The sequence below is a fragment of the Aythya marila genome (assembly GCF_965140915.1).
Source record: "Aythya marila genome assembly, chromosome: 2".
Classification (NCBI taxonomy): domain Eukaryota; kingdom Metazoa; phylum Chordata; class Aves; order Anseriformes; family Anatidae; genus Aythya; species Aythya marila.
This window is the reverse complement of record NC_139043.1, coordinates 66294197-66314247: the sequence shown is the minus strand read 5'-3', so window position 1 is coordinate 66314247 and position 20051 is coordinate 66294197. Positions and strand designations below refer to the sequence as shown.

The 20051-nt window shown below is 44.0% G+C and overlaps 2 protein-coding genes across 8 annotated transcripts in view; one reads left to right on the top strand and one right to left on the bottom strand.

The window, feature by feature from the left end:
* The window catches only part of TPPP (tubulin polymerization promoting protein), an 85314-nt gene extending 79712 nt beyond the window's left edge, over positions 1-5602 (top strand). For 4 of the 6 annotated variants that reach the window (XM_082755226.1, XM_082755223.1, XM_082755224.1 and 1 more), the window contains exon 6: positions 19-81. The gene's annotated coding sequence lies outside the window, so the exon portion shown is untranslated. Of the gene's footprint in view, positions 1-18; positions 149-4415; positions 4455-5494 lie in introns of those variants that run through there. The other 2 variants (XM_082755228.1, XM_082755227.1) reach the window with 2 other exon arrangements.
* Positions 5603-5913: 311 nt separating this feature from the next.
* On the bottom strand, positions 5914-12249 carry LOC309875608 (programmed cell death 6-interacting protein-like). Of its 2 annotated transcripts, none has more exons than XM_082755233.1 (2): positions 12022-12249; positions 5914-6020 (listed from the first exon to the last, which is right to left on the bottom strand). In XM_082755233.1, exons 1-2 carry the CDS (start codon positions 12225-12227, stop codon positions 5981-5983), a joined length of 246 nt encoding a protein of 81 aa, XP_082611359.1. In that variant the 5' UTR covers positions 12228-12249; the 3' UTR covers positions 5914-5980. The 2 variants fall into 2 exon arrangements, with proteins under 2 accessions (XP_082611359.1, XP_082611358.1); XM_082755232.1 differs by lacking the exon at positions 5914-6020 and adding an exon at positions 6692-6937.
* Between the last annotated feature and the right edge of the window lie 7802 nt (positions 12250-20051).

Sequence of the window (20051 nt, the reverse complement as noted above, 5' to 3'; positions counted from 1 at the left end):
TTTCCACATGTTTTTCAGGTATTGGGTGACAACATACGTGTTCATGTGTTTAGTAACGAATCGCATCTCCAGGTGTTTTTCGGGTATTGGCAGACAACATGCATTTTCACGTGTTCGGTGAGGAAACGCTATTCCACGTGTTTTTCAGGTATTGGGTGACACCACACATGTTCAGGCATGTTCACGTGTCTGGTGACAAAACACATTTCCACGTGCTTTTCAGGTATTGGGTGACAACACACGTGTTCACACGTGCTCACGCATGTTCAGGTATGTTGTGAAGAAACACATTTGAACACATTTTCAGGCATTTGGGGACAACACCCGTGTTCACACATGCTCAAGTTTTTGGTGATGAAACGCATTTTTTTGTGTGATGGCCATGTGCTTGTTCATGGATATGTCAGCAGCATGATTCCACCTGTGGCAGTAACACAAGTGTCCATTTTCACACATGTTCAGGCATTTGGTGACAACGTGCATGTTCACATGTATTTGGGCATACTGTGAACATATGTGTTGTCATCAAAGCCCTGAAGTTATAAACTCGTGTTGTCACCATATGCCTGAAAACGCATCTACTCACGTTTCATCACAACATGCATAAACATGCATGTACACAGCTGTTGTCACCAAATGCCTAATAACACGTGAAGATGTTTTTTCTTTGGAGTAGAACAGGAAACTACAGAGATGTTGCAGGAAGAACGGCCGAAAACACGACAGACACTAGTATGGTCAGATCACGCTCTTCTTCATTATTACCCAAATAGCCTGACTTTTATAGCAAACTTAACAGGGGCGGATAGTGTCTCACACAAGATTATTGGGCAAAAGCACTCAGACAAACAACTGCAAGAAAACAACCCCACCTGCAAGAAAACAACCCCCTTGTGATTAGCAGTCACGTAGATCCAGTCCTTGAAGCCAGCTGCTGGCAACAATATTTTTCTAAATTCCTCAATCGGGCGATGTGGGAACACTGTCATGAGAACTTCTCATAGTCGTCCTGGTAGCTTGGTTTGCTCAGCTGCAGCAAGTCATGGCCTCCTTGCTGTTTCAAAAATCCCTCAACAATTCCCCCTTTTTCTTTTTGAGGAAACCAAGCCCCAATGTAACAGTTTTTCAAGTAACCTTTTAACAACATTTATGACAATGCAACACGCAATGATGATTAACACCACAACAAACAGAATCCTTAATCCCTCTTTGACTAATCCCAGTAACCATCTATGCATCGTTCCAAACAAATCAGTGAGACATTGATCGAAAGGACTGATATCATATTGAATCTCTCTCCTGTGCTCTTTCAGGAAAGTAATAAATTTGTGAATTGACTCATTATGATCAGAAAGGTTCAAACAGCACGTTTCCTCAAAGTCCTCACACCCATGCCCTTGAGCCAAAAGCAAGAAGTCAATAGCAGCTCGAGCCTGTAAGAGGGAATGTCACAGACTATTTTGATCTGGTAACATCTCCTCAAGTATCTCTGTCATGGCATGGGCTTGCTTCTTGGCCCAGAATACCAATTTTTCTAAGTTGTTAAGTGCAGCCAAAGATGCCACTCCTGGCACTAAACTTGCCAATGCCACTCTAGTTGCAACACCAAGTAATTCAACATTATCATTGCAATCCAGTGCGAGCAATGCCCATTTATGTCTGGTGATCTCACGCAACTGCGACAAGCTAGGAGCAAATATAGTGAGTTTATCTAAGTAACATATAAATAAAATAGTAATATATAAATAAATAAATAAATAAGTAAGTAACATATAAATAAATAGCATTTGCAGGGATGCCTTGCCAGGCCCTATCCCCGCAAATCAGAAAAACATCAGGAGGTAAGGCCATAGCTGTATGATTGTTCCAAACACTATAGTTGTTACTCCTTGTCTACGTGCCATAAGCCCCTAAACCTGCCTAGCAGTGTCATTGTAATCACAGGTGTTATTTGTATTTCTGTACCTGTATGGCCCTTTCCAAGTTCCTGTAGCCCTGTAGCAGGATCTCGGTAATTCATTCTTATTTGTGGTAACACATTTGGTGCTGCTATATTTATTGTTTGAAAATGAATACTCGCAGGAGGGTCCTCTCAGTCACTAGTCAAACATAACTGATTCAAGACAAACAATGCCTTGGACAATCGCTCATCGATGTTCTTGTTCTCTTTTAATCTCACCAATTGTTCCTTTAAAACCTGGTGTGATCATTCAACCATCACTTGGCCCGTGGGAGAATAGGAATACCTATGATATGCTTTACTCCCCACATTTTCATAAATTTTCTAACCCTTTTGCTAACATACGATAGACCATTGTCCATCTTGATCTGCTGTGGCACTCTCATAATGGCAAAACACACCACCAGATATCTACACACAAGCTATGCTTTTTCTCCCCCCTGCGCCATTGCCCATATGAATCTTGAGAAGGTATCAATACTCACACGCACATATCTTTTAGTACCAAATTCTGGCACATGCGTTACATCCATTTGCCATACCTCAAGTGCCTTAACACCCTGTGGATTAATACCCAAACCTAACCCTGGTCCATAATGACTACAGGAAGGGCACACTCTTACTATTCCTTTTGCTTCTGTCCAAGTAAATCCAAGCATTCTCCAAAGACTCTTTGCGTTCTGATGGAACATTTCATGTGACACTCACACATATGCAAAATCACTCTCAGGCCTCTTTGTGACTATACTCACCAACTTGTCTGCTTGTGAATTACCTTCTGCTAACCCAATTGAGAACTGATAACTATGTATATGGATAACACAGTAAGGTGCAGTTCTTCCCTGAATGGCATCTTGCAGCTGCAGAAATAATCTGTCCCTCTTAGTGTGCCGTATCAAGGCATCCTCTATCCATTTTACCATGTTGACAACATACAGAGAGCCTGAGACTAAATTAATCGGCTCATGCATCCAGCACTGACAAGCCCAAACAACTGCAGACAATGCCTATGTTTGTAATGAATTCCCTGTCTCCTCCAAAATTATGTATTTCTCCCAACTTCCGTTCTCGTACCATACACACACAGCCTTCCTACTTGCCGCACCTGCATCAGTGTATACAGTGCGACCCACCACTGGTCAGGATGAAAGACGTCGTACTATCTGCCATTTATATGATCTTATAATTTGCCAGAGGCCCCTTTGGAGTTCGGGAATGTACCAATCCCGGGTAACCTAACACAGCTTCTTGTAGGGTATGGATTGCTGTAAACACCATTACAAATGATCCTGAGTAGATCCTGGCAGATCTCCTGGTTCCTGCCCGCTGATCTCAATACTCCGAGAGCAACCCTCACGTACTAACTCTGCAATAGCTTCTGCCCATGTTTGAACACTTGTTTTTGGCTGAATCTGTAGGAAAATCCATTCCAGAACTCGAAAATGCTGCCCCATCATTCCACCCTTGCCATTACCTGTGTTGCTTATGCTACTCCTATTACCCTTGTTGTTAGTGTCAGTGGCATCCTCCTGATACCGTTTCTGTCTTTGTCGCCCCTTACGCTCCCCCTTTTCTTTTTGCCACTGACCAAGCACTGCAAATGGATGAGACACATGATTGCTAATTAGGAAAGAGAGTGCAACTTGTGCTATATGTCTGCAAGCAGAGCCAGCTGCAACCTTAGAAGCTATTTATGAAAGAGCCTGCCGGCGGTCATTTGTTAGTGTAATCTGCAGCTCTGCACTCCTGCACTGCAGTAAAGGTACTAATATAGCTAAGTCGTCATTAGTAATCCGTACAATGTGGCAACCCCACTGAATATTATCCAGGAACATTTGTACATCTGTCAAAGTATGTAACACCGTAGTTATATCACCTTTCTGGGGATGAATAGTAGAGGCTGATATTTTTCATCCTAAGTATAGCCATGGCTGTTTCTGTTGAACCTTCTGTGGGGCTATCTTCAACCCTTTTGCTTCCAAAGTATCCTGAATAAACTTTAAATCTGAATCCTGGAAGCATTCTGGCCTACCAAACCAAATGTTATCCATATAATGGTAAATAATTACATCACACCACACTGTCCGAATTGATTGTAATGCCCAGGCCACATATAATTGACATAATGTAGGGGAATTCCTCATCCCCTGTGGAAGCACTAGCCATTCATAGCACTTTGCCGGGGCTTGTTTGTTAGTGGGGGGTACCGTAAAAGCAAACCTCTGGCAGTCCTGTGCCACCACATCTGGTTGCCTGGACTGATCAGCTCTCTGTACCAACATGTCCTCTACTGGTGCAGTTCGCAGCAGTGTAACTAAGATGTTTTGAGTTTTTGGGTTTGCATTATCAAATGCAAGCATTTTAAACACACTGCCTTTAGGCTCTGCTGTTAGATCAGGATGATCAGGAATTGCTGCCCACAACCAATCGATAAATTTAGCATATGATTCCCCAGGGGCCTGTTCTACAGATGTGAATGGAGGTGCTTTCTTTTCCCCTGGGAGACCAAGAAGAGCCCTCAGTGCGAGCTGTGCAGCTGTTTGGAGAATAATTGCAGGGAACTGCAACTGAATCTGGGTATTGAGATAAGGACCCATCCCCACTAACATCTCTGCAGTAATCCCATACAGAGGGTCCCCTGGTTGATGCATTTGACCCGCTTCCCCCTGTGCTAACCGCAACCATTCCCTTTCAAACAATAACAATTGGGAAAGAGTTAACAATAAGTGCGCCAAGTTTCGACAGTCAAGTGGACACATTAGTTCTGCCTGGAAAATCCACTGAATTATCTGCCAAGCCACCTGGGATTGTAAACCATAGTCCAATGAGCTCAAACGTTTTTTGAGCTCATTGTAAAAGCCTGCAGTCATGCGTCTGCCACAACCCGGTGCCTTGCACAGGGTTGATAATAATAGGGCAGGCCAAGGATGTAGCATGACAGTGCCCCTCTATGATGGCATCACGTATGACGTCGGAGCACCTGTCTCTCCTTGGTGCCGACAGTGTTGTAGCAACAGATAATGAGGGAGTCAGCTCCGGTGGGGCAGACGAGAGAGGAGGCTCCTCCGAATCTGTAATTTTTAAATTCTCAAATTTTACTAGCAGTTCTTGGAACAACTCCTCCAGTGAAGGTCGATTTTCACAAGCTGCTGCTGCACCTCTCATTGGCAAAGCATCCTGAGTGGATTATTGCTGCCTGGCAGCGGCACAGATGCTGGCAGCGCAGCTTTATCAAGATTTTCCAGCGTGCGGAGGGCAGCCCCCACTCCCCATCAGCACTCTGCTCCGATAGTCCCTTAGTTATTTCTGCCGCTGATTGCTTTACTGGAGAGGTCATACCCCGAACCAGGGTGGGTGCAGGAACTGACAATAAAGATCGTGTCAGCCGCGTTCCTGAGGTCTCAGGTTTTGTACTTGGCGGTCTGTCAGTCCCAGACGGTATTCACAAGGCTTGCACCGCTGCCATAGCAAGATGCTGTTCAGTTTTCATACTGCACAGCACATTAATCATGTCCCACTTACATCTTTATCTAGCTTTCCACTTGAGATGGCTTTATCCCATAAGCGATCTCTTACATGCCACCACTCAGCTGGACTAAACATTAGAGGGATTCCCCTCAGAAAACCCTCCTTCTGAGCCCAGTGCACCAAGGATTCGATCTCTTTTTTACATTGCAAGATACGCCTGTCTTAGAGAGAATGCTAGAGAGAAGCTGGATAACTGCTTCCTTCTCCGTGGTTACGTCAGACAACCTGCAGGGTCGTGATCTCCACCCCTCTGCTGTGTGCCAACTCACCACACGATGGCGGTCGTCTGCCGTTTCCACTGACACCTCCGATCTCCCGTAGCAACTCGGCCCCGGATGTCCCGCGTCTCACCGCAATACATCACTTTTCTGCGTCTCACCGCGATCTCTATCTACGTAATCTCTGTATCTGTCTCTGCATCTCACCGCGATCTCTGTATCTATCTCCGTGTCTCACCACGATCTCTCTGTTCAGGTCTGTGCTCGGAGTCTCTCAGCGTCTCTCAGGTCTCTCAGCATCTGTGGGTCTCAGCCTGTTCGGGCGCCATATGTTGCAGGAAGAATGGCCAAAAACACAACAGACACTAGTATGGTCACATCATGCTCTTCTTCATTATTACCCAAATAGCCTGACTTTTATAGCAAACTTAACAGGGGTGGATAGTGTCTCACACAAGATTATTGGTAAAAAACACTCAGACAACTGCAAGAAAACAACCCCCTTGTGATTAGCAGTCACATAGATCCCGTTCTTGAAGCCAGCTGCTGGCAACAATATTTTTCTAAATTCCTCATTTGGGCGATGTGGGAACACTGTCATGGGAACTTCTCATAGTCGTCCTGGTAGCTTGGTTTGCTCAGCTGCAGCAAGTCATGGCCTCCTTGCTGTTTCAAAAATCCCTCAACACAGAGATATTGTAAAACATGATCAGCACAGTCACAGCTTTTATAGTCCAAACACCCAGTGAGGGCTTGATAAACCCTCAAGAAAATAAAAAGGAGTAATGTGTATTACAAGTCTTCAGCGTCACTGAGTTCTTTTCCATTCCTCTTAACTTTATAATAATTATAAATCAAATTCTAGTGGCGAACATCAAACGCTTGTACTTGTTCATGATAACATTACAGGAGCATGTCAAGTTTATGGTTGGCATTTCTCTCCACCCTAAGAAACCCACCTACTTTTATTTTTCTGAAAAAAAATTGTTCCATCATCCCGCCAGGCAGTAGGTGGGGACCTAGGTCAAGGCGGGCAATGGAAGCAGGTTCCTGCTCAGGGTGGTAGGGGAGCCCTGTCCCTCCCTGCCCACCTCACCTTCCCACCTACCCTTATATAACAGGTATGAAGCTCTAGAATATGACAGTCAAAACAACAATGTAGGTGAAAGCACGTCCCAGTTGGAGAGGGTGCCTAAGGCAAGGCAACATACCCCATGCATTGCTACATCTTCTGTCTAGAAAGAAAGAAGGATTGTTGTCATGGGGAACTCCCTTTTGAAAGGGACAGAGGGCCCAATATGCCGACCAGACCCAACCCACAGGGAAGTCTGTTGCATCCCTGGGGCTCGGGTGAGAGTCATTGCTAGGAAAGTCACTTGCCTCGTAAGGCCCACCGACTACTACCCATTACTGGTCTTTCAGGCTGGTAGTGACGAGGTAGCAAAGAGAAGTCCAAGAGTGATCAAAAGGGTCTTCAGGGCTTTAGGGCAACTAGTTAAAGGTTCAGAGGTGCAGGTTGTGCTTCCCTCTGTCCTTCCAACAGTGGGGATTGATGCTGACAAGCAGACTCGTCACATTAATACATGGCTTTGGGAGTGGTGCAACCGGCAGAACTTTGGGTTTGTTAATCATGGCAAGGTCTACGCAACAATGGGCCTGCTGGTACCAGATGGGATGCGCCTCTCTCAGAGAGGGAAAAGGATTTTTGCTCAGGAGTTAGCAGGGCTGATAGGGCTTTAAACTAGAGTCAAAGGGGGAAAGGGATAAAACCAGGCACGCCAGCGATAAGCTAAGGGATGTTGAGCTAGAATCAGAGGGTCTGTGTGCTAGTGAGGTCCTTCAGTCTGCTCCACAAGGTACTGCATGCAGGGAGGCATTGAAGTGCTTCTACACAAACGCACACAGTATAAGGAATAAAATGGATGAGCTAAAAGTCTTGGCCCAGTCCCACAACTATGATATCAGCATAAGTGAAACCTGGTGGGATGAGTCCTGTGGCTGGTGTGTCACAATAGATGGTTACAGGCTTTTCAGGAGGGACAGGCAGAGTAAGCAAGGTGGAGGGATGGCAATGTACGTGAAGCAGGGGCTGGACTGTGTGGAACTTCAAGTTGGTGATGGCAAAGTTGAGAGCCTCTGGGTAAGGATTAAAGGATGAACAAATAAAGGGGATGTTGTTGTGGGAATCTATTAAAGACCACTTGGCCAGGACGACAACGCTGATGAATTATTATTTGCGGAACTAAGAGATGCCTCAAGATCAACTCTCCTTGTCCTTATGGGGGACTTCAACTTGCCAGACATCAGCTGGGATCACCACATGGCTGACATGAGCAAGTCCAGGAGGTTCCTAAAGCACCTAGATGATAACTTCTTGGTGCAGGTACTAAGGGAGCCAACTAGGAAAGGTGTCCTCCTTGATCTGTTGCTGGAAAACAGAGAGGGTCTTGTGGGGGATGTGCCAATTGGCAGCCATCTCAGCCATAATGACCATGAAGTGGTTGAGTTTAAAATTTATGGCGACAGAAGGAAAACTGCCACCAAAACTTCAGCCCTGGATATGGGGAAAGCAGACTTCAGGCTGCTCAGGGAACTAGTCAGCAAGGTGCCCTGGGAAACTGCTTTTGAAGGCACTGGCGTCCATCACTGCTGGTCAATCTCTAAGCACTGCCTCCTAAAAGCACAGGATCAGGCAATTCCAAAATATTGGAAGTGGGCGGGGCAGAAGGTCAGCCTGGCTGACCTGGGATTTTCTACTGAAGCTTAGGCAAAAAGAGAAAATGTACGGTTGCTGGAAGGAGGATCAGGAGATGTGGAAGGAATACAGGGACGCTGTTCACGTTTGCAGTGAGAAAATTCATGTGGCCAAAGCCCAATTAGAGTTGAAGCTGGCCACGTCTGTGGGAAACAATAAAAAGGGTTTTTTTTAGATATGTTAACAGAAAAAGGAAAAACAAAGAAAACATAGGTCCGCTACTTGATGGGGAAGGTCGCCTCATAGACAAGGACATAGACAAAGCAGAGACATTTAATGCCTTCTTCACCTCCGTCTTCAATATTGATTATGGGTTTCGGGACCCAAGGTGCCCTGAGCTGGAGGACCATGACAGTGGGAATGACAAACTCCCAACTGACCCTGAACATGTGCGGTATTTGCTGCTGCACCTGGATCCATACACGTCCATGGGTCCGGATGGGATTCATCTCAGGGTGCTTAAAGAGCTGGCTGATGTCATCATGGGACCTCTCTCAATTATGTTTCAATAGTCTTGGGAATCTGGAGAGGTTCCAGTAGACTGTAAGCTGGCAAATGTGCCAGTTTCCAAGAAGGGCAAGAAAGAAGACCCTAGTAATTACAGGCCTGTCACTCTCATGTCAGTGCCTGATGAAACTGTGGAGAAGATGATCCTTGAAGTTATCGAAGCGCACCTGGAGGACAATGCAGTCATTGGTCCCAGCCAACATGGGTTCATGAGGGGTAGGTCCTGCCCAACAAATTTGATTTCCTTTTATAATAAGATCACCCAGCTAGTCAACCAAGGGAAAGCAGCTGATGTGATCTTTTTGGACTTGAGCAGGTGTCCTGGTTTCAGTTAGAACAGAATTAATTTTCTTCCTAGTAGCTGGTGGAATGCTGTGTTTTGGCGTAGGATGAGAAGAGTGCTGATAACACCCTGATGGTTTAATTGTTGCCGGGGAGAACGGGGTATTCCATACCATCTGACGTCATGCTAAACAATATATAGGGGTGGCTAGCCGGGGGAAGGGGGCCGGACTGCTCGGGGTTAGGCTGGGCATCGGTCAGCGGGTGGTGAGCAATTGCATTGTGCATCACTTGTTTGTACATATTATTATTATTTTCCTATTATCACCATTGTATTATTATTATTATTATTATTATTATTGTTATTATTACTTTTGTTATTATTATTTTCCTGTCTTATTAAACTGTCTTTATCTCAACTCACGGGCTTCACTTTCCATTTCTCTCCCCCGTCCCAGAGAGGGAGGGGGAGGGTGAGCGAACGGCTGCGTGGTGTTTAGCTGCCGGCCGGGTTAAACCACGACAGCAGGGCTTTTGAGTTTCCCATAGGATCCGACTGGACAAAATGTCCAGCATACAACTTAACAAAAACATCATACGATGGGTGAGCAATTGGCTGACGGGCAGGGCTCAAAGGGTTGTGGTTAATGGGGCCACATCAGGCTGGCAGATGGTCATCAGTGGGGTCCCTCAAGGCTCCATTTTAGGGCCAGTCCTCTTCAACATTTTTATAAACGATTTGGATGTAGGATTAGAAGGTGTTTTCAGCAAATTTGCCAATGACACCAAACTTGGAGGAGCTGTGGACTCTGATGAGGGTGGCAAGGCCTTGCAGAGAGATCTGGACAGATTGGAGAGCTGTGCAATCACCAACCGCATGAAGTTTAACAAAGGCAAGTGCTGGGTCCTGCACCTGGGATGGGGCAACCCTGGCTATATGTACAGACTGGGTGACAAGACACTGGAGAGCAGCCCTGCAGAGAGAGATCTGGGGGTTGTGGTTGGCAGCAAGTTGAATATGAGCCAGCAGTCAAATATGGCAGCCAGGAAGGCCAATGGTATCCTGGAATGCATCAAGCACAGCATCGCTAGACAGTCAAGGGAGGTGCTTGTCCCAGTCTAAGCTGCGATGGTGCAGTCTCACCTTGAGTACTGCGTGCAGTTCTGGGCACCACAGTACAAAAAGGACATTAAACTGTTGGAGAGTGTCCACAGTAGGGCTATGAAGATGGTGAAGGGACTAGAAGGGAAGACATATGAGGAGCGGCTGAGGGCACTGGGCCTGTTCAGCCTGGAGAAGAGGAGGCTGAGAGGAGACCTCATCACAGTCTACAGCTTCCTAACGAGGGGGAGTGGAGGGACAGGCGCCGATCTATACTCTTTAGTGACCAGTGATAAGACCCACAGGAATGGTGTTAAGCTGAGGCAGGGGAGGTTTAGGCTAGACATATTTTGGTACTTCAAATTTTTGATTCCAACTTTGCAAAGTGATGTCTGTACCAGGGGGTTCATTCACTAGGTTAATCACAGTGAATTCAGTGATTTAAGCTATGATGGGCTTGAAATGTTTCCCACCCAGAGAAAAAGAATGGGATTAACACAGTAAACCAAGGCTGCAAACCATTAATGTTACAGAGATGGGAAAGAAGGTATGTTTTTGTAGATGATGGGGCAGTTATTCCAACAGCGGTAGCCTTGGTGCAGTTCAACAAGCAGAAGGCTTAGCATCACCTTCTGCTCACTTAACCTCTGGCAGTCCCTGCAGGAAGGAGGCACTACCCAAACTCCCTTCACCACACTAAGTGTAGCAGAAAATACCAACGTGACCATGCAAAAACATCACAGTGCCAGTGCATGCTGAAGGAAGGTGTGAAAGCTGGGGGGGCTGAAGGAAATATGGCCAGCCCCTTGACTTCTACAGAGAACTGAGAGAGGGAGTTAAGAGAATCTTATCAAGTAGAGACAGAGCGCTGACAGCATTAAACTAGGATGCTACTTAGTGTCTTTGCTAACTATGGTGCATTGTGCAAATTAACTAAAGCAAGAAGCCTTGGGCCCCTTACCAAGGTCAGTCCCCTAATAAGAGTGTGTGCCTATCTTAAGAAGCTGGTAGAAACTGGCCCTGCGGATGGACAAGAGCCAAAGAGCAATTGAATCTGCACAAAGACAAGAGGTCAACTAGCTGTGATGAGGAAGAGTCATCAATCTTCATCCCCACGACCCCCAACGACCACCACCAGGACACACTGTGCAAGCGCAGATGGGAGGAGTTTATGGAAATTACTCCTTGGAACTAATTTTAATATAAAGCAGGGACAAGTTATGAATATGTATAGGCGTATTGTGAAACTTCATGCATATGTAACTCTGCTGCATATAACCATGGCAAATTGCTGCATCAGGCACACATGACTTTGGTGGGACTATCTCCTGTGCTGCCCAGCGCTGAATAAACATACCTACTTTACAATCTTATTGATTGTGGAATCCGTTTTCCCCAAGTCAGAACCAAGGGTAACCAGTACGCTGGAGGCACTCGAAAAGGGAAGTTGGTGTGGTGGCATCCTCCTCCTCGTTCTCTTCTTCCTCTGCTTCCTCGTGCTCCTCCTCCTTCTCTTCTTCTTCCTCCACATCCTCCTCCTCCTCTTCTTCCTCTGCTTCCTCCTCCCTCCCCACCCCCCAAGCCCTCCCTCTCTCTCGGCCCTGCCCCGAGGCCGGCGGGCGGCCCCCCCGACGCGGGCCGTGCCGTGCCGTGCCGTGCCGTGCCGTACCTGAGGAGGGTGTCGAGGCAGGCATCGTGCTTGTCGAGCGGGCGGCCCAGCGCGCTCTTGCGGAGCTTACTGAGCTCCTCGGCGGCGCGGCAGTGCTCGGCCTGGGCGTCGCCGCCCGGGTAGCTCTGCTGGATGAACTTGCACAGCGGCTTGGCCAAGTCCACCTCCGAGGCCTTCTTCAGCTGCACCGAGATGAAGTTCGTCATGGCCGGGCGGCTCGGGGGGGCGGGAGGGGGGAGTGGAGGGGAGCGGGAGGGAGCAGAGAGGAGGGGAGCGCGGCCCAAGGCGGCTCCAGCTACCGCTGCTCCGCTACCGCCACCCCACGCTTCCGGGATTGCTGCAAGCGCTCCCGATGCAGCGTGGGCACGCAGCCCTCCCTCATCTCCCACCGCGTATCTTCCCTGCGCATGCGGCACGAACCGCTGCCGGGATGAGGGGTGGGATAGGGTCCTATGTACAACTCGCAGTGAAAACTGTCTTTTTAAATAAATTCATACATTAGTTCTCTGTAGGGAGTGCTGGAGTCGCTCCAAAAGGGTCGTGGCATCACTCACTAAAAAAAAAAAAAAAATCATCAAAGGGCGCTGGAAGCATTTGTCGAAAGGGTGGTGGAGGTGGGAAAGGGACGGGAGCACCTCTGCAGTCAGGGAGACAGAGTCAGGGAGCTGCTCTGCCTGGGTGAAAGGAGGCTCAGGGGGATATAAATACCTCCGGGGGATCTCACCAATAAATAGTTGAAAGGAGGGTGCAAAGAGGATGGAGCCAGGCTCTTGTCAGTGGTGCCCAGTGCCAGGACAAGAGGCAGTGGGCACAAACGAACAAAGAAGGCTCCTCTGAACATCAGGAAACACTTTTTCACTGTGCAGGTGACAGAGCTTTGTCACAGGCTGCCCAGAGAGATTTTGGAGCCTCCTTCTTGAAGATCTTCAAAAGCTGCCTGGACATGGCCCTGGGCAAGCAGCTCCAGGTGTCCCTGCTTGAGCAGAGAGCTTGGACATGGTGGCCTCCCGAGGCCCATTCCCACCTCAAACCATCAGCAGTTCCATGAAATCTTGTGCTAAAGGGCATTTTCATGTGTTTCCGTGGCTGAGGATATGTCATGCACATTGTGCTCACTTTCTGCTGAATCAGCCCTGTGTGGCTCAAATACGCAAGGCAGGCAGACTGTGAGGCTTGCTCGAATGACGGCTAAAAAGGAATGTTTGATCTTTTTTCTTGCTCCCCATTTCTTGTTTCAGACAGCTAAAGTTGTGAGCCTGCTATTTTCTTACTGCTTAATCCATGAGTAATGATACCAAAAAAGGGAGTGGTAAAAGTATTTTTAAAATGGGGTTAAAGGGTTTGCTCTGCGTCTCACATTTTGCTACAAACTGATCACGAGTTCTGCTATAAAATCAGTGATTGTTTCCTATTTGGAGGTGAACCTGTTATAAATGAAGATACAACTCAGTCGGAATTTAGTGATATTTAAAAAAGGCAAGTAAACAGTGCTGGGTGCGTGGGGAGTCTATGCTCTACCGACACACACACCCAACCGTCGAACTTTCTAAATATATATAGAACATTGCTTTCACATATTCATAAGAAACCCCAGTATGCCTATACATAGGTATGACCTATCCCCACTTCGTATTATAATTAGTATTTTCACAAACTCCTCCTTTTGGAGCCTGCACTGTGTCTCTTGGTGGTGCTCATTGGGGTCATGGGGATGAAGGCTCATGGTTCCCCTCCATCACCACTAGCAACCTTTTGTTTCTGGATCTCGTCCAGACCACAGGGGCGGCTTCGACGGCCTCTCTCTTCTTCTGCACATGCTCTGCCCTCCACAAAGCTCCCGAAAGCAACAAAACATGATCAACACCAACCCATGCGAGGCCGTCTTTTCCCGCATTTCGTTAACCCTTGAAACCACACTAATAATACGATTATAATATAACATTAAAAAAACAAATTTTGACAGTTTCAACCAGCAAACCCCCCAGAAACTTCCGTGCCTTAACGGCGGGAGAACAAGCAACCTGAGATGGCAAGGCATCACCTTAATCACCTTTCTTTGCTTCCTCTAAGCTCTTTACATGCTTCCTCTAAGCTCTTTACATTCCTGATGGCCTCATCCCTAAGAATCTGATGTTATCACCAACCATGGGGCTTGTCGACCCCCATGGCCACACTCCCACATCTCCCCCTTCTTTATCAACCATCTTCTTGACACGAATTATTACTCCATATATCACAAACCCAAGGAGGGTGACCTTCTTTGTTATCTGATGAATGTCAGAGAAAGAGGGTGGAGCCTGGGAAGTCTGCCCTAGCTGCTACTGTTGCCACTGGGTTGGGCAGCTTCTCCAGCATTAGCAGCTGCTGTACACAATCCAGAGCTGCAGGTCACTGGCATGGGGGGGAGGAGATGAGGTCATCTTCCTGCTGCTGCCTGCACGGGCCTGAGTGGTGAGCCAGGTATTTACAGCCTTGCCAACTTGCTTCTGCTGCAAACCTTTACTGCATTCACAAAATAAATAAATAATAAATAAAAATATATGTCAACATATGTTATATCTGGTGTATTTTCATATATTTGTGTTGGTGCCCCACACGGAGTAAACACCTCAATCAATTCCTCATAGCTGAATCCAAAACACATAGTAGTTGCCTTGATTTTACATTAAAAAAAAAAATAAAATAAAAATAAAAAAAAAAGAGGAATATTAAGGAATTTTACCATTCAATGAATACAGAAAGTAAGCTGTCCCACCTTAGTCATGTCTTGGTATGTGACTTCCTCACTGCTTTTTTTCCCCAGGTTTTATTGCCCCATAAGCATTCAGTCTCTGAGCCTGAGTCAGACTTGCCCTGATGGCATTTTCCAGTCCCAGGAAACACCTCCACCCTCACAAGCTCAGATCCTGATCAGCCTCAAGATAGAGTTAGCCAGGTTGTTGTCTCCCTGTTTCCAGCATCAACACCTTATGGGGTGTAGTTAGCCTACACATCATTACACAATGCACACATTACACAATGCACAACTGCCTATGTATGGGAGACAGCTGCCTATATATGACAGATAGGCCATTAATACTTCCCAGCATAACAGTCATAAACACAGAAAGGGTGTGAACAGGGAAGGGCAAAAACTGTAGCCATGAGATCATAGTTTTACTTTGGAGCCCCGATGACCTTTAGATGATGTTGCTTAATACATTCAACCACTGATATTTTGCATTCCTAAACCATCCACCAACACAGCACAGAAATTTCACTTTGCTTCTAAGTTACCAGAATTTCAAACATACAGGTAATTTGCTTCTTTCCCATGGATTTCTTGTCAGTAGTCGTCCCCTAATGCACTTATTCTGATTATTACAATCATTATAAGCTTTAATGACTTGTCTCCATGTTACCTCTGCCCAGTTAAGTACTATTTCCCAATTTAGTGTGAAGAAGCCACATTGTCAGTAGTTAGCAGTGCAGGGTACATAATCTACATCTTCTGAGTCCTGTGCTTTAAACAACAGACCATACTTCCTTCTTCAACAGATTTATGCTAGTGTATAAAGGAACCAGTTTAAAACGGCTTTCCCCTAAAATGTTTGAAATAATGCAGCATAAACAAGTTAGCTGTATTTAAGTACTACCAAGGTCACTGATATATTTAATTTTGGTGTAGACAGATGCCTCCTGGGAGGCATGGGCTCCTCAAGTGCCTTATTAACTGCCACAATGCTAACACTGTGCTCGGGCCTGTGCAGGGTGCACCCGCTCATGTCTGAGCTCAGAACTAGTAGATAGACACAGACTGCTAGCTTTTGGTCAAAGGGAATGTTCCTTTTGAGAGGATAAATTTCTTAGTCATGTTAGCATTCACGAAGGCACATAACCACAAAGTGATTATATGAAAGTGCTTTTATTTGGCGCCGGAAGTTAGGGGCATGTCTGCCCAAATCTAACTTCATTCAATTTGCTCACACAACAAATATTTATGCAATTTAGAAACATACATTTGCATAATATACTCGTAATCATCAGTTATCTTCATATTCATTGGATAAATGTCTATTCCATCTTCTATAATCACAACCCCTTTATTAATCTGATTGGTCCCTTTACTTATCTCTATTTACCTTTTTCAGTTACTTAGATACTTTACAGATTACATTGGATTTCAATGGTATTTACCTTAGTTTCCAAACTATTCATTCACCTAGCAATAATCTCCCAGATACCCATAATATTTATCCTATCTCTTGTTTAGATCAAATAAGTATTTATGGTATGCATTGTTAGTAGCAATACTGGTTTCACTACCAAGACACCTGTTGCTATGTTAACATTTACCAACAGTCAGACCTCTCAAATCTTAATAATTTTTCCACCACACTCAAGATCTGCCAATGAAATTTCTCCATAATCAGGACATGGAAACTTTCTTACCCCTTCCTTCACATTCAACACTCCTTTACCTTTTATGTCAAAATGTAGAGGATCAGTCCCATTTTTCCTGAATTTTGATTTATTAGGGTTTTATATTTCTCAAAGGTGAGGAGAGACCTGAAACAGAAGATAAACTGATAGCAAACTCTGTCAGCCAGAGGCCATGCTCGTCGTTGTGCTTGCAGAGCCATGTTCACAAGAACGTTCTAAATACCACCCTCCTGCTGTTCCAGCACTGAATAAGAAAAACACATCTTCAGTCTAAATTCCAAGCGTGATACAGGTCAGGAAGAAGTGAAAGAATGGAGATCAGGGAAAACAGGTCTAAATCAGTACTGTCAGTGCTCTTACTTAGGCTAAACAGTGTTGTATCATGGTGATTCCAACGAAGTTGCATTTCAAGCACAAACTAAATAAAGATAATAAGTATGTCTTTTACTTGAAAAGAGAGTTCTGGCATAATGAAATAGAATAAAAAGAGCATCAAATGCATAGCTGGTGGCAAGGACAATAAGCTAGTGGATAAAACAAATATCAAGCAGGAGCAAAAGCAGGCATCAGAGAAGGTTGAAGATAGAGGTGAAGTAATATTAACTTAGATCGGTTATGAAAGATAGAGAAGTTATGCAAGGCCTGGAAATTGTTGACCTAGGTAAATAATTTTACATGATGCATTGTAGATGGTCTAGAGTGGAGCAAGCAGGGAATCCAACCAGCATTAATACAGTATTTTCAATAAGTGGTTACAAAATATTAGCTACTAGGCCAATTAGAGTGCAGCTTACCTAGAGTTTTCTTCAAGCCTCAGCAGGCTTCAGAAATATGCCATATTACCTATCACATAAAATAACACCTGTGTTTGTTAGTCAAATACACCACATTAACAAGAAGAAATAGTTTTTAACTGTTCCACATCAAGTTATGTGGTATTGGGTCCTCATAATAAGCACCAAAATCATTGCTAAACTATATATCCTATTAAAAAAATGTGGTAAAATCATGTTCCACTCAAAAGATTTATAATCCTATAAGATTTTTAAAACATGGTTGTTTTTTCCTGCTTACATTATTCATATCACTGTGGTTTTAGAAGATTTACAGAGCAAAACAGCTTGTAGAAGGCAGCAGCAACATACATTACTAAACAGTTGAGAGGCTATTAGAACATCTCACAGAAGCTGAAGGTCAGGATTAGCACAAGACATGTCAATATAAGCATAAAATGCTTCTTGCAATGCATTGAATAAAACTGCTTTCTGTTTACTTATATTGTCATAGTCCTATATACTTTATACTAAGGTAAAGTCACACTCTGCCTCCAGATACACACTTTCTACTTAAAAAGATGAAATGTTTGTATAGGAAATTATCTTGATACTAGGCAAAGCATAAATGTGCACTGCTATATATACACTTGTTAGGAATGTTTTAACAATTCGTGTCCATAAAGAACAGTCCTGTCTGCCTCTGGGCTCTGCACTGGCAATTTAATTCTTGAACCACAGATGCAGTGTGTCCCAGTCTCCCCCTCATTCTAGTCAATTTATCAAGTCTTCAGAAAATACTCCTCAAATTTATGAACCTGTTTGCCTTTGTTATTCCAGACTTCTATTTCTAACAGTTACAGCCTTTTTTTGTCTTCTTCGAGATTAACTTAACACTGCTATAGGTGTGACTGTCCCTGTGAATGGCTGGTGAAGAATGTTTTAATTACTCATGAAGTGTCAATAAGAAAGCTATTTGTGTTTGATGTCTGGGGGTTACAGAACAACTGATAACAACTAGTGACTGTTATGGGATACTATGCAAACCTCTGGTATCTGGCCAGGTGGCCAAGAGATTAAGAAGAAAAAAGAAGCTGAAGGAGGATGGCTGGGAGACAAGACCTGCAGAAAATGTTCTATAAACTTGGTACGGTGCCAAAGGTGTACAAAGGGGAAGGACTTGGAGAGGAAGACTACGAGCCTTCAGCATGAAAGACCCCTAGAGACCCCCAGAGGAGACTGATGCGCATGCTCCAGTAGGAGGGACTGGACCCCGGAAGCTAATTATAATAATCTGTTTTTTTTAGAAGTAGTAATGAATATGTATTAGTCTAGGAGCATAAAAATCAGCTACTTGATGTAACTGGTGTGCGTCCTGGTGGAGCGGAGACTCACGGTGCACCCAGCGTTGTTTGCTTACCTCTATTCCTTTATATTCTTTTAATAAATCCTATTTTTTTATTTAATCCTAATTTGAATCCTGAGCCATTTCTAACACACTGATACAAGTCAGTATATCTGTGTTTATAAAGATACTTACCTTGAGGGGCAGTTATGTATAAGGAGAGGCAATATCATTGTGATTTGATGCTGGACATATGCACAGCCATTTACTGAGTCCAACCTTACATATAATTTTCTGAAAAATCCAAAGTCGTGCATGATTATTTGACTTAGACTTTGGCATGAAACTCTGTAGCCAACACTTTGGTGCAGTGTTTATGGTGTGTGGTTTGAAAAATGTCCACAGCCTTCCTCTGAAAGTTTGTTGAAAGAAGGAAAAGATTTGTTCTATCTTTGTTTAGCGTTGATGTTACTCAGTAAACTGTTAATTCAATTTTGCATATGTAAATTACATGTTTTAAAATAATTTTTATCCCTAGGAATGTAAAACAAGGTACCTGTTGTATTGCTTTAGAAGCAGGTGAAAAATTGAATGTCTGCTTTTTGTGATAATGGGCTAAATTTTGCATTACATTGCACTCATTCTTGCTATGAATATTTCCTTGAATTGTCATAGGATTTCAGAAGCCCCAACAGGAGATGGATAGCATTCTTATGTTATCACATCTTTAATTAAAAGTTAAAAGAATAAAGTATTAATGACCTCAAAACAGAAGCTCTTCCTATACATCATTCCCCTAATTGTGCTGTGGTTTTACTGCTTCCAATTTTAAAATAAGAAACAAATTAAAATTAAATACGTGTTTTTAATTCATGCCAGAATAGAGATGAGTTTTTGATTTTACAAATTGCTCTTACAAAATTTGGCCAATTAAGCTTCCCCTTAAGATCTGAAAGCCAGGAAGTTTTCACTTAAATCTTTTTTTCAATTAAAAATTAAGTCAATAATGGGAAGTAAGACAATAGATGACAGATAGCTGAGTAACTTTCAGTCTTTTAATTATTGCAATACAGGGTGTACCTAAAGCGACAACTTTGTTTTATTCATAGTAAAATATTGCTTTCTTTATTTAAAACATTTTATTTAATGTTTTATTAAAAAAATTGTCTGAATACATGATAAATCCAATTCAAATATTTTTGCATCAAAGTAGCCTTCAAAGAAGCAGAAAATAATATTTTCCTTTGTTGGTGTTTTGCAATGTGTGATTAAATTTTATACTGTTTTTGCCTGTATATTTAATGAAAAAAAAAAAAAAAAAAAAAAAAAAAAAAAAGCCTTTTACAACATGACAAGTACAAAGTTAGACTAGAAAACTCCATGTTTAATTTGAAGACCAGGAGGTTTATTACATTGAAGATATGAAAGAAATTACATCTGCTTAATTGAGGAAGATCCTTTATAAGTCATCTTTCACTTAGCATTTATTT

Coding starts and splice junctions, on each gene's coding strand:
- LOC309875608 (XM_082755232.1), bottom strand. CDS start 12,227: ATGACGAACTTCATCTCGGTGCAGCTGAAGAAGGCCTCGGAGGTGGAC. Junction 6,938..12,021: donor TGCCTCGACACCCTCCTCAG/GTACGGCACGGC, acceptor CTTTCTAGACAG/AAGATGTAGCAATGCATGGG.